Source organism: Talpa occidentalis, unplaced genomic scaffold (genome assembly GCF_014898055.3).
Source record: "Talpa occidentalis isolate TD23 unplaced genomic scaffold, MPIMG_talOcc4v2.1 talOcc4.5, whole genome shotgun sequence".
Taxonomy (NCBI): Eukaryota; Metazoa; Chordata; class Mammalia; order Eulipotyphla; family Talpidae; genus Talpa; species Talpa occidentalis.
In genome coordinates this window covers 33,513,087-33,527,992 of record NW_023604861.1, presented here as the reverse complement: position 1 = coordinate 33,527,992, position 14,906 = coordinate 33,513,087, and the positions used below count along the sequence as shown (strand labels likewise).

General features: G+C 33.8%; 1 protein-coding gene across 5 annotated transcripts in view; it reads left to right on the top strand.

The window, feature by feature from the left end:
* Positions 1 to 14,906, top strand: part of TDRD3 (tudor domain containing 3) — a 132,619-nt gene that overhangs the window by 14,391 nt on the left and 103,322 nt on the right. The window contains exon 1 of one of the 5 annotated variants that reach the window (XM_054701597.1): positions 14,471 to 14,561. The exons of the other annotated variants lie outside the window; for them this stretch is intronic. Coding sequence (XP_054557572.1) covers positions 14,533 to 14,561 — 29 coding nt within the window. The 5' untranslated portion in view covers positions 14,471 to 14,532. Of the gene's footprint in view, positions 1 to 14,470; positions 14,562 to 14,906 lie in introns of those variants that run through there. 5 annotated transcript variants of the gene reach the window in all.

Sequence of the window (14,906 nt, the reverse complement as noted above, 5' to 3'; positions counted from 1 at the left end):
TGTGGTACACTTTAATTTTTTTAAGGATTAAATCTATGTCTGAGTGGTATCATTTGAATCTAGTTTTTGAAAAAAGATTGATTATATACCTTTACCTTAAATGAGGGACTGGCAAATCATGGCCTGTGAACCAAATCTGGCCTACAATCTGGTGTTGCAAATAAGGTTTTTTATTGAAAAATAGCCAGTGATAGAGTTAAGAAGCTGTGCTACAAGGACAGAGTTGAATAGCTATGACATATAGTATGACATATAGGTCTACAAAACCTAACATTTACTAATCGACCTGTTACAGAAAAAAAGGCGTGCTGTGTCCACCCTGAGTAACTAGCAAAATGATTAATAGTCTATTACTCACCATATCATTAAGATAGGAACAAATAATACATGCTATTGTCTAATATTTGTTAAAAATAACTTCCCAAAATACGACAGTCTTTTGTTCTTCTCCTTATTTGGAATGACTGATACAAATAGAGTTGCCTCACATTTTAGTAAATCCTTATGATAAGAATGTTCCAGGGTTCGGCAATGGGACTTTGTATTAAATACAGAATTGTCAGGTGTTTCTGAAATGGTTTAGTGATTTTAATAGAACTTTTCCATTTATGTCCTAGGGCAGACAGAAATACTTCATTGGTTTCGATTGAAAATTTCTGTCATACCTGGAAACTTTTGGATTCTATAAAAAAACTAGACCACAGATAATTTTTATCAAATCAGTACTGCTAAAGGGAGGAAACAGTAATGTGTGTTTGAAAAACTTGTTAAAACATATAGGTCCTTAGTAAAATATGCAAGTTTGTCTTTAGCAATTATATTTGATAGCCATTCATACATAACCCAATTTACAGTAACAAGCTGATTATTTTATTAGAATTTTAGCTTATTGGGGCCTCCCTGGTGGTGCAGGTGGTTGAGCGCCTCACTGTGAAGCTGTTGGCAGCCTCTGCAGTGCGGATTTAATCCCGGCTGGACTGCAAGAATCCCACGTGGCGCGGCAGACCTCTCCCGTCGCGCTCGCTGCTCCCCTCAGCAGTGTATTTCATCAGTCTGCCTGTTCTGTTCCCCCCTGACTCTGGTGAATCATCCTCTCCATGCATCTGACCTGTAGCCCAGTTCTTGTGTAAATAAATAAGTCTTTAAAAAAAAAAAGAAACTTAGCTTATCAAAAAAAGTCACATCTTTATTTGACAAAGGTTGAAGTTTTGTTAATGGTGTTCAAAGGATTAAGCATACAATGCAGTTTTTCAGTATTTGTTGCCATACACATTGCCTTTTAGATATGTGGCTTCCAACTTGTAGAAGTACTGTTTCTCCATGTAGCTATTCATATTTGCTGGAATCCATTGCACACTTTCCTTTTTTAACATTATTTTGATTATAGAAATTATATTAATGTTTTACAAGGACTTTTATTCTTATTTTACCCACTTTTCTGCTTACAACCAACCAGACTCATTTAACAAATGTAACCCATTATTGAGAAAACCAGGCCCTGAATTTTAGCTGAATTAAAAAGACCAGTGCAATCTTCATAGTTTATATATACACTTAAAGGAGATATAATTTTGAAGAATATTTAGTTTTACTCTAAAAACAGAGATTAACTTTGTATATCAAATTGTGAGATATAAAATTGCTCTTTTTCCCCCACAAATGGCTGAACTTTGTATGGATGACTTGATGGATCCCCAAGAACCCCTCTAGTCCAGAAATCTATTGGGAATTTTAAGTCAGTGCCATGATTTGCTGAGCTTGCAAAGATCACAGTAAGTTTTATTTCAAGACTGGCTTAAGAGATCAATACTAAGGCAGGACCAATATAAAGAAAAACATTCTTTAGAAATAAATTTTATCATTGAACTGTCTTAAGGGAAATTGAAGAAATGGAAGGAACTTGTTTCCCTATCAGTCTTTGACTTGTGTCCTTCCTCCCCTCAAATCCCCTGTCCCCTACTTTCCCCTTGATCCTGTTTGGAGTTAGAAAGCTTAAGCAGAAGACTATCTATAGAAGAAATAGAGGGTATTATCATGTTGTTAGAGAGCACTCAGGTACAGGTGGTTTCCAGGGAAATTCTACCAAATCTATATATAAGGTAATCCTAAATATTTTGCAAATCATTCCATAGAAAAGGAGGGAAAACTTTCTTTTATGAAGCCAGTACAACACTGAAACCTAAAATTATATTGTCCCATAAATTTACATATTATGTAAGTGATTCAATATAAACATATAAACAGTACAAAGAAGGAAAACTGCAGATAAATAACAGTCATTAACATTGACACAAATTTTAAGCAAAAGCATACAGACTTCTTAAAAATAATTAAGGTTGGGTAAATATTAGGAAATCTATTGTTATCATAGAAATACATTTAAAAGAATCAGACTCATTTTCACAGTTGGGAGTGGTGACAAAAGGTGAATTTGGAGCTGAAAGATAGTAAAGTGGCACAGGCACATCTTAAAGTACTATAATGAAGATATATATACTTCTGAAAGCAGTGGTATTGGGATTTCGTGGTAGTCATTCAGAGAAAGGTAAAATTACCTTCATTTCTTTATACCATACATAACATAAACTACATGTAGTAGAAGACATGGAAGAATTCCTCTTCAACCCTAGTGTAGGAAAAGGCTCTTTCCCTTTTTTCTGACTCAAATCCAGAGGCAATAAAAGACTGATACATTTGACTACATAAAAATTTTGAAAGTGCATAGCAAGAAATACCATAAATAAAATCAAAAGGCAAATGGTAAGCTAAGAGATACAACATATAAAACAGACACAAGGCTAAAACCCCTAATAATATAAAGAACTCAAAATTAAGGTACTAAATAGATAAATAAGGGCAATAACCTGATAGAAAAAAAATCAGAAAAAGACAGGCAAGGGCAGTTCAGACACTCTCAAAGATAAAAATGGTCTTCAATCATATGAAAAATTGCTCGCATTCAGAGAAATGAAATTTAAAATGACACTGAGATATCCTTACTCACTTAAAAGGTGGCAAAAAGTTAAGAAATAGACGGCAACACAGTCTCTTGGCAAGGTTGTGATCAAACAGACAAATTTATAAGCTGTTTATATGAATACAGATTGGAATAACTATTCTAGAGAGAAATCTGACCTTGCTGCTTCTTGTCAACCTATTGAAGGTCTAGAATGCCTTGGAATGATTTTTCGTAGTTTTCATAAGAGCTTCAATCCTTTGGTAGTTTAATGACTTGAGCTCAATTCTCTTTCCCCAACTCCTTCTTTTAGTAGTTGAAATCCTGGAGTGTTTAATTCATTATTTAATGTAATTATTGATAGGACTTATTTTAGTCTTCATTTAATATAATTACTGATAATCTGGTTTTACTCTCTCATTTCATTGTTTTCGGTTTATCCCACTTATTCTTTGTGCTCCTTCTCTACCATCTTTTTTTTTTTTTTTTTTTAAGATTTATTTATTCATACAAGCGCTGGGTACAGTCAGAAGCATGGGAGGGTGAGAGAATTCACCAGAGCCAGAGCGGGGAACAGAACAGGCAGAACGACGAAATACACTACTGAGGGGAGCAGTGGGCGCGGCAGGAGAGGTCTGTCGCGCCATGTGGGACCCTCGCCAGTGGCAGGGGATCGAACCGGCGCTGCAGAGGCTGCGAGCAGCTTCGCAGCCCAGTGGTCAACTGCTGCACCACCAGGGGAGGCCCTCTACCATCTTTTTTGATGTCACATGTATTTCTAGTACATACACTGTTTTGTCTCCTGTACTTCATGTTCAGTTATACTTCTTAGTGTCCTTTTAAAAAATGTTTGCTCTTCTAAAATTGCAGAAGGAATCTTTAAGTCTGCCTTCAAACAATAATACTTCATGACCTATGTAGAACTTTATAGTTTATTTGTTTACCTGCTGTTCTGTTATATATATATCTGTGTGTGTGTGTATATATATCTGTATATAGATATATATATCTATATACAGATATATATATACAGATATATATATATATATATACTTTTCACAATAGGTTTATTTTACTTTAAGCAGTCTATAGTTTTAAAGAAACTTGCATATGTGTCTAAAGATAGTTTTAGAAGATTTTCTGTTTAACATATTTACTTTTTCATATTTACCCTTTCAGTGCTTTTAATTCTTTCTTATAGTTTCTTCTTGTATCATTTTGCATATGACTGAATGCTTCTTATAGCACTTTTTGAATTGTGTGTCTGTTAAATTCTCTCAGCTTTCATTTAGGAATCTTATTTAGTTTTCCTTCTTGAAGGTTATTTTCTTAGGATATAGATTTATAGGTTGGCTCTTTAGTACTTTAATGAGTAGTGAGTTTTCTTTTGGAATAAATTGTTTTTTTTTTTTTTCCCAAACCTTCAGAAACTTTATTTCTCTTGTTGCAATTTTGTTGACAGATTTCTCTGGTTTCTCATAAAATATTTTAATGGCCACTATCTGCCCAGTGTCTTTATGTTTACACTTCATGACTGTTCCATAGCTTCCCTCTCCCACTTTTCCGAGGGTTTCATACATCTCCATTTTTTTTCAAACCCGGCTTTAACTTCTTGTCCGGGCAGTAGCCACCGCCTCAGCCCATTCTGTAGTCCCGCGGGCCACCCCCTGTACAGTATCAGCCGGGTCCACACAGCGACGCTACCTAGCCAGGTAGCCAGGCTAGACAGCCGCGGCCCACTGCCATGGCAACAGTCTGGAATAAATTGTTTTTAATGAGAAGTTAGTGGATTTCTTACTCCCCCCCCCCCTCAGTATGTAATGTATCCTTGTTCTCTTGCTGCTTTTAAAATTTGTTTTTTATATGTCCTTATATCTCAACAGAAGAAAGACCATATATATTAACCCAGCTAGCCTCTTACTCAATGGTGAGAAACTGAAGCCTTTTCATCTAAGATCAGGTGCACAAAAAGAATATCCATTCTCACCACTACTATTCAGTATAGTATGAGAAGTCCTAGAACAGTTAGGCTAGAGAAAGATTTTATAAAAGAGATTCAAACTGGAAAAGAAGTAAAACTGTCACTGTTTGCAGATGACATGGTAGTATACAAAGAAAATCCTAAATACACCACTAAAAAACTATTAGAAACAATAAGTTAATATAGTGAAGTGGAAGGCTACAAAATAAATATGTAGAAATATGTTACTTTCCTATAGGCAAGGAATGAACTAGAGAGAAAGGCATCATAAAAACAACTTTTTTACATTAGCATCAAAAAATACTAAGTATGTGACTATAAGCCTAAAAAGGAATTGAAAGACCTATACAGTAAAAACTATAAAACACTGCTAAAAGAAATAGAAGAAGTCACAAGGAAATGAAAAGATATTCCATGCTTATGGATTGGAAGAATTAACATTGCTAAAATTTCCATTTTTCCAAAGCAATATATGGATTCAGTACAATCCCGATCTAAAGTATCAGTGGAATTCTTCAAGAAATAGAGCAAACACTAATGAAATTTATTTGAAATCACAGAAGACCCCACATAGCCAAAGCAATCTTGGGGGGAAAAAAGAGAAATAAAGATATCAGGCTCACAGATTTCAAAATATATTACAAGACTGTAGTAATCAAAGGTGTAGTATTGGAATAAAAATAGACACACAGACCAATGGAATAGAATTTAGAGCCCAGAAATAAACTCACAATTATATATGGACAGTTAATCTGTAACAGAGGTGCCAAGCATAGTACAGTAGAGAAAGGAAAGTCAATTTAATAAATGGTGTTGAGCAGCCATATGCAAAAAGTGAAACTAGACCACTTTCTCATATAATGCACAAATATTAACTCAGAATGGATTAAAGACTTCGTTGTGAGACCTGAAACCATAAAATCCATAGACCAAAAAAGGCAAAACACTCCATGATATTAGCTTCATTGATGTCTTTGGGGTCTCATCTCCAATGGTAAAGGAAAGAAAAGCAAAATTAAGCATATGGCACTATGTCAAATGTAAAAGAAACTATCATTAAAATGAAAAGGCATCCTACTGAATGGTAGAAAATAATTGTGCATCTTACATCCCACAAAGAACTATTATCTAAGACCTGCAAAGAACTATAATACAGCAACAAGAAAACAAAGAACCCAGCCAGAGAAACAGGCAGAAGAGCTAAATGAGCTTTCTCTAAAGAAGACATACAGAGGCTTCTACAGGCACATGAAAATAGGCATGATATCATTTACTATCCAGGAATTGCATGTCTAAATCACAGTGAAATGCCATGTCACTGGTGAGAATGGCCCATATCAAAACTGCAGAAACAACAAGGTTTGGTGAGAATGTGAAGAAAAATTAATCCGTATACACTATTGGTGGGAATGTGACTTCACCATCCTTTATGGAAAATAGTATGGAGATTTCTTAGCATATAAAAATACATCTACCACATGATCCAGCAATGCTACTCCTTGTTACTTAACCAAGGAATGCAAAAACACTAATTCAAAGTGTTGGATGTACGTACTCCTCTGTTCATTGGAGCACTATTTATGATAGCCAAGCTTTGGAAACAATCTAAATGCCAAACGACAGATGATTGGATTAAAAGATTTAGTGTATATACACAGTGGAATACTTAGCTAAAAAAAGAGATGAAATTTTGCCATTTGTGACAACATGGATCGAGCTAGAGCGGGTGATGCTAAGTGAAATAAGTTAGAGGGGGAAAGATAACTACAGGACAATTTCACTCATGGAATATAGAGAAACAAAGCGAAGGAACAGACAACGCTAAAGTTAGAACTAATCCTAGAAATGTGACTGCAGAATTGAGACTACAAGAGGGAGACAGTGGAGTTGGTGATGGGAGCAAAGGGATTGGGAGACCAGTGGTCTGTGACGGAAGACTATAGGTACTTTGGTGGTGCGTCTTGTGTGGTGATATATATCTGAAGAGGTGTGAACCCTCTTAGTTGTATATAGTATTGTAAGCCAGTGTTACCTTAATTAAGAAAAAAAGTTTTAATGTTCCTGGTGATTATTTTTCTCTTTCAAAGTAGTATACTTTTATCAATTGTTTTGGTGTTAGAAGCTTTATTTTTTCATTGTCAATTCATGTAATAGATGAATAACTAACTTCATTGTATTATTTACCTCCTTAATAAATTATACTATTATTTTTATGAGTCTGTGACTTGCTTCACTTCTGTTCTATCTATATTATAGTATCAATTAAATCTCCCATGTCTTTCTTACTGGTTGACACTACAGTCACAATTAAAAAGAATGTTTCTAATATTGTGGCTATATATTTTCTTTATAGAAAATCATGTAAATAAGCTCAGATTTAATTTTCTTATGCAGCCTTTTTTTATTTTTTGGAGTTTTTAATTGCCATTATTTGCTGGGTGACTCTTGGCATAGACTCTGTAGGCATTGATGTTGTATTGTAGGTAGAGCAAGAGATGATCGGGCTTGAAGTGAGCCTTTCTACTTGATTTCTGGTTTTCTACCTGTGCTGAGGAAAATATGACAAATATACGAAATAATCTTGCATTTTAAAGTATGAGTTATTTAAAAACAACTTCACTCTGCTTCTGAATTAATGTTTGAAAATGTTGAATTAGAGGAAGGATAATTTATAACCTCTATTGAAAATAAAAAATAAAAGGCCTTCATTTTGTACCTTCAAATTTATGCAAAGACTTGGCTTGCAAAAATAAATAATAACAGGCTTCCATTGTTGCTACAATTATGAAATTTCAAAGGAATTAATCACAGATTTACTTAGCTATTTTTTTTATACAAATAGGCATTCTATACCTTATGTCTTCAAGGGTTGGTTTATGTTTGGGAAAAGTATTTCAACACCTGAAAATAGATCATAAGAATCAAACTTTGTGCTATATTATCATCTGTCTTATAGTTATTATCTTAAAATTACTTATTTATTTTGACGTCAGAGAAAAGCTGTTATTGAAATAATGTTGACATTACTCATTATCACTATTCCACAACAGAAAAAGCATTAGTTTCTAATAATTTATGTGTACTTTTTAATACCTCTATTTCCAATAGATGAGCATAGTAGAGAATAGAGGACAATATTGTCCAATGATAGTATTCAGGTTTTTTTCCTATGAGGAGATATATCTTGAATACCTCTTTAATGCCTACTAAATGAGTTTTTAAAACCTTGAGTGAACTTTATAGCAATCACAAATTCTAAAGTTATAATAGCCTATTTTATTTTCTTTGATATCTCTACTCCCCAACAGAAAACAATAAATGTCAGAAACCTTTATTTTAAAGCTAGTTTACTACATACTCTGAGTCTTAGGGTCTAATAGTAGGATGGTAATATTTTACTGTGAAGCAAGGTTGTCATCTAGTGGTGTTTTCAAGTAGTACCTCCTTCAGAATTAACTAATAAATTTCAGCTTTTTAAAAGAAGTACTTAACAAAAACATCTCAATTTCAATTTTTCAGAATTTAGGAATTTTTAAATTAGTTATACCTTTACAAAGGATTTTCCCTAGAACTTTTTCTGATTTCTATTTTTCAGTCTTAAATGTTGGGCCAAAAAATATTTGTCTAGCTACAGAACTATTGAAATTTGAGTAGTGTGAATGTTAATTATGGTGTATCTCTAGAAGCTGTTTCGAAAAGAATAGTAGTTCTCGGTAATTAAAACATTATTTTCTTTTTGTCTAACTGTTGTGCAGGTTAATTCTATGGAACATTTACAACTAAAATGTTAATGGTTTCATTATGATTTCTTTGCTTTTGGTGTTCCTATTTTGTGATATATCAATCTTAAAAGTATAAAGTGGATTTTCTGGTTTGCATGTTTAGGTATGCATGTGTGGAAAAAATTAATACCATGCCTTAGTTAAGTGTTGGAAAAATACACATTTTTGCGTACAAATATATCATAAAAACTAAAAATGACAAATAATGCATTTTTAAAGATAGTTTAATTTTGAATAAAGTAAATCTTGTTGAAAATAGTTTATATATTAACACTAAGTGTTTGTACTTAGAGATACTTTAAATACATGACTTTATTTGTGTAAGAAAGTTAGATTTTTTTTTTTAAAGATTTATTTATTTATTTATACTAGCACTGGGTACAGTCAGAAGCGCAGGAGGGCGAGAGAATTCACCAGAGCCAGAGCGGGGAACAGAACAGGCAGACCAACTAAATACACTGCGCAGGGGAGCAGCGGGTGGCAGGAGAGCCATGCGGGACCCTCCTCTGGTGACTGTGGAGCATCCGGGGAATGAACCGGCGCCGCTGAGGCTGCGGGCAGCTTCGCAACCCAGCGCTCAACCGCTGCGCCACCGGGGAGGCCCAAGAAAGTTAAATTTTAAACAAAGGTTGATTCAGGTCCAGATTGTGATACTCGTTTTGGTATAGTAGGTAGTTACTTTACCTAACAGAAGAAAAAAAATGGTAGTGATAGAAGAGGTATTTGGGTGTGACAGGAAATTAAATAAAAGATTTCTATTTTCATTTTCCATCATATATATGAATTACCTTTAGTAGAATTTTGATTTTCTGATTCTTATTTGCTGTTTTTGAAATTTAGCCATCTAATCCAATGGATTTATTCAATTTACTGCTGGTGTACCAATTTATATTCTAGTCTGTGGTTCCCTCTCCCCTTCCCATAATGTACCTATAAACTGTATCAAATAAATATTGATGTCATCTGTATCAGGTTATCTGAAACAAAGTTTATTCCCAATTTCATATTAGCCTTGCTACCTTACTAATCTTGTTACTCAATAGAGTTCAATACTGTGTTCTCCTAAATTACATTCATAAACAGGAATTTATAAGCCATTTTCTTCTGCCCTAGGGGAGGGAATTAACAAGTTATTACTTCAGTGTCTCTGGCTGTGTATAATAAGAGCCAATAAGAATAATAGCAGAAACTTAACTTTTTGGTAGGCATGTTATAATCTACTTACACTGTGGGGATGGAAAAAGGATAGTCAGCATAAATAGAGAAATCTTTATTTAAGTAATTAAAATTTTTTTTAATGGGAATTTGCAGTAGCTTGGCAAGCTACATATTTGTGAAGATCAAAATTACCTTTTAATATAAGCAATTTTAAAATTATTTGTTATATTTTATTCTCTCCTATTCCCATATTAATTTGGATAATTAGAACTTCGTCATCTCTGTTTTCTTGTAGTTAAGCAGGAATTTTTTTAATTCCCATTTTAGTATTTCGTACCAGATATGGGCCAATAATTTCAATGTGGACAGCAAATAATCCTGTGTTGGTTCAATATCCTAAATACAGGAGGTCATTTGATCTGGGGTTTTGTTCTTATCATTAATACCACTTTATATGAGTCATTGTCTAGCTCCTGTATTTTGTGATTGAGTCCCTATCCATTTGGACAGAATAATACACTTGTTTTTCTCATTGGCATTTTAAAGAATATTCATGGTTGTCAACCTAATTTGTATGTGCCATAATAGAATCTATGTCTCAGTTCGGCCTTAAATGGATATTCATTGCTTTGACTGGTACAGGTTGATAGTAGTGGGAAAGAAGCTTTAGTATTTGCATTTTAGTGTTTCTAGCCAATTAGAACATTCTGCCCTCTTAGAGAATATACATCGTCTGTAAATCTGAGGTAAGGGTAGGTCATATGTATGTCCAGTTTGTAAAATATTTAGACCAAAGACCAATCTTAATGATTTGACACTTTTTATTTGTTTATTTTTACCACCCACTCCTTTCCCCTCTAATTGCCCCCATTCTCCAGTCAGATTTTCAAGGGTTGGTTTTTCAGTTTGGCTTGGTTTCTCTATATTTCACATATAAGTGACACCATCTGGTATTTGTCTTTCTCCTTCTTACTCCATGTTGCCACAAATGACAAGAATTTTTTTTTTTTTGATGGTCAGGTAGTATTCCATTGTGTTTACATACCACATCTTCTTGATCCACTCATCTGTTTTTGGGAATTTATGTTGTTTCCATACTTTGGCTGTTGTAATTAGTGCTACAGTGATCATGGGAGTACAGGTTTCCCTTCAAATTAGTGTTTTTGTATTCTACAGATAGTTACCTAAGATTGGAATTGCTGGGTCTTATGCCTATCCATTTGTAATCTTTTGAGAAACCTCCATACTGTTTTCCATAGGGACTGGACTTACCTACATTCCCACCAACAGTGTATAAGGGTTCCTTTTTCTCCACATCCTCACCAGCATTTGTTGTTTCTGTTCTTCTGGAAATAAACCATTCTCACAGGTATGAGGTGTATCTCGTTGTGGTTTTGATTTCCATTTCCCTCATAAGTGATGATGAACATTTTTTTTCATGTGCCTGCTGGCCATCTGTATGTTTTCTTTGGAAAAATGCCTGTTTAGCTCTTCTGCTCATTTTTTGATTGGTTTTTTTCTTTTTGTTGAGTTATTTGAGTACTTTGTAGATCTTTAATATCAGCCCCATGTCGGATGTATGATGTGCAAAAATTTGTTTTTGTTTGTTTTAGATACAATTTGTGCAGAAGCTTTTTAGTTGAGTGTGGTCCCAACTGTTTGTATTCTTCTTTGTGTTCCTTGCTGCTGAAGCCGAATCCTCAAAGACATCTTTGAAGCCTATGTCGGGCAGTGTTTTTTCCCTATGTTTTATTCTATGTATCTTATGTTTTCAGGGCTTAGATCTAAATCTTTTATTCACTTTGAGTTTATTTTTGTGTATTGTTTGAGATAGTGATCTAGTTTCTTTTCTTTTCTTTTTTTTTTTTGCATGTGACTATCCAGTTTTTCCAACACCACTTATTGAAGAGGCTTTCCTTGCTCCAGTGTATAGTCTTGTCATAAATTAACTCTCCATATTGGTGTGGATTTATTTCTGGGCTCTCAGTCTGTTTCATTGATCTGTATATCTGTTTTTGTTTCAGTACCATGCTATTTTAATTATTATACATTTGTCTAATAGTTTGAAGTCTAGTAGTGTGATACCATCAGTCTTCCTTTTTTTGGGCCAGGTTTGCTTTGCCTGTTGGGTGTATTTTGTGGTTACATACGAATTTCAGTAATATTTCTTCTGTTTCTTTGAAGAATGCCATTGAAATATTAATAACAATAGCACTGTATTTGTATTTTGCTCTGTGTAGGATGTCTATTTTGACAATGTTGACTTCTGCATCCATGAGCAGGTATTTCTTTCCATTTAAGGGGGTATATTTGCAAATGGGATTATTTTAATTTCTTCCTCTATAGCTTATTGTTTGCATAAATTAAGGCAACTTTTTTATGTATGTTGATTTTATAATCTGCCACTTTGCTGAACTCACTTATTTTTTCAATTAGTATTTCACTGGAGTCTTCAGGATTTTCTATGTATAATATCATATTATCAGCAAATAATGATGGCTTTCCCTCTTCTGTACCAATTGGGATACCTTTTATGTCCTTCTCTTACCTAATTGTTGTAACTAGAACATCTGGTACTATATCAAATAATAGTGGTGAAAGTGGACATCCTTGTCTGGTACTGAAAGCTTTTAGCTTTTCACCATTGAGAATGATGTTAGCTGTGTGTTTGTTATATATGACCTTTATTATATTGAGATATGTTGCTTTTATCCTTAGTTTTTTTAAGGTTTTCTTCATAAATGGATGTTGTATCTTATCAAATGCTTTCTCAGCATCTATTGATATGACCATGGAGTTTTTATTTTTATTGATGTGATAAATTTCATTGATTTACTTTCAGATGTTGCATCACCCTTGTGTCCTTGGCATATTCCTTTTGGTCATAATATAGAATTCTTTTAACTCATTGTTGGATTTGGCTTGCAGAGATATCATTGAAGACTTTTTCTTCTGTGTTCATAAGGGAAATTGGTCTATAGTTTTCTTTTTTGTGTCTTGTGTGTTTGATTTTGTTATTAATGTTGGCCTTATAAAATGTGCTTAGAAGTTTCTTTCTCAAATTTTTAAGAGAATTTGAGCAGGGTGGCGATTACCTCATTTTTGAAGATTTGGTAAAACTCACTTTGGTATTGTCCTAACCTGGACATTGTTTATTGGGAAAGATTTAATTACTGTCTCAGTTTCCTTGCTTGTGATTAGTCTATTCAGGTTTTCTATTTCTTCCTTATTCAGTCTTGGATGGTTGTATATTTTTTTTAAGAATTTGTCCATCTCATCTAGGTTACTGAACTTATTATCGTATAAATATTCATAGTAATCTCTTATTATCCCCTGAATTTCTACAGTATCTGTTGTAATTTCTCTTTTGTTTCTCATCCTATTTACTTGAGTTTTCTTTTTTCTTTCTTAGTGAGCCTGGCTAGAGGTCTGTTTTTATTTTTCAAAGAACTAGCTTTTGGTTTCATTAATCTGCTCTAATTTTTATTGTTTTCTTCTACTGCCTCTTGATTTTGTTTGCTCTTCTTTTTCTAGTTCTTTCAAGTAAGAGGTTATTTGAGCTCTTTCTTGTTTTTTAATGTGGGCCTGTATTGCTATATACTTCCCTCTTAGTACTGTTTTTTTTCTTTGTCTTGTAAGTTCTGGAAAGTTTTGTATTCGCTGTCATTTGTCTCAAGGTATTTTTTGATCATTTATTCTTTGATTTCCCCATTAACCCAGTAATCTTTCAGTAGTTTTTTTATTTAGTATTAGATTTAGTATTTTATTTAGTATTTTTTTATTTATGTATTAGAGGTTTCTCCTGCTTTCTTTTTGGAGTTGATTTCTATTTTGATACCTTTATAGTCAGAGAAGATGCTTTTTGTGATTTCAGTCTTCATGACTCTTTTGATATGTTTCTTGTGACCCAGTATGTGGTCAATCCTGGAGAATGTCCCATATGCACTTGAGAAAAATATATACTCAGTTTTTTGTGGTGTACTGCCATCCCCTATATGTATATAAAGGAATTATCTCTCTCTCTCTCCCTCTCTCTCCCTCTTTCCCTCTCCCTCTCCCTCTCTCTCTCTCTCTCTCTCTCTCTCACACACACACACACACACACACACACACATTTTAGCCCATTTGGCCTAAATCTTTAAGTCTATTGTTTCCTTATTTATTTTCTGTCCTGTTGATCTGTCAAATGATGAGAACAGGGCGTTGACATCCCCTGCCACAAATATGTTTTTTTCCAATAGATTTGATACTTTTTAGGCTGTTGTAGATAATGCTGGTAAGAAATTTATTACATAAATACGCTTGGTGCTTTCTAAAAGTCATACAAAATGACCTAAAACACATCGCTCTTTTCCTTTTTTGCTTGGAAAAGATGTCAATCATGGATATTACATCATTTGAGAGACACTGGTACAAGAATGTATGCCCAAAACAAGTTGAAATAGGAACAAGCTTGCAGATAATTCAAATAATCCAATATGATTAGTAAGCATAAAGTGTGTGCCTCATGCAGGCTGAAAACTATTTTGCTTAACTTGCATATTGCTTTACAAAAACAGATAAAAATGAGAAGATCTGACACCAACTTCCTTACTTATTCTCATACAGACAATAACTGCTTTCAACTAGAGCTGAGTTATGACTGCCTCCTTTAGATGGCACGTGTATTCTTCAGTTTGTCTTGGTGGGTGCTCCTCATTGTGTGTGTGTTGTAATAATACACAGGTATAAGGAATAAGTTAGACATGGGATTTTACCTGCTTTCAAGGGAATGGATGAAAGGAAAATTGACTTTGTTTTTCCTTACCTGTGGTAAGAGGTGGTAACGGTAAATCCACTAATTATATATTTAATAAATGAGATTAAAACAGTATTATAAGAGTTTTCTGTCAATTGAGATTTTTTTTTTGGTATGTATGAATCTTTACACATTATGCAGTCCTTGGAACGTGCTCACCAATACTTGTGGATCCAATTTAACCATCCATCTGATAAATAAGTCTTCCTTCTAACATTCTCATGAAGGATA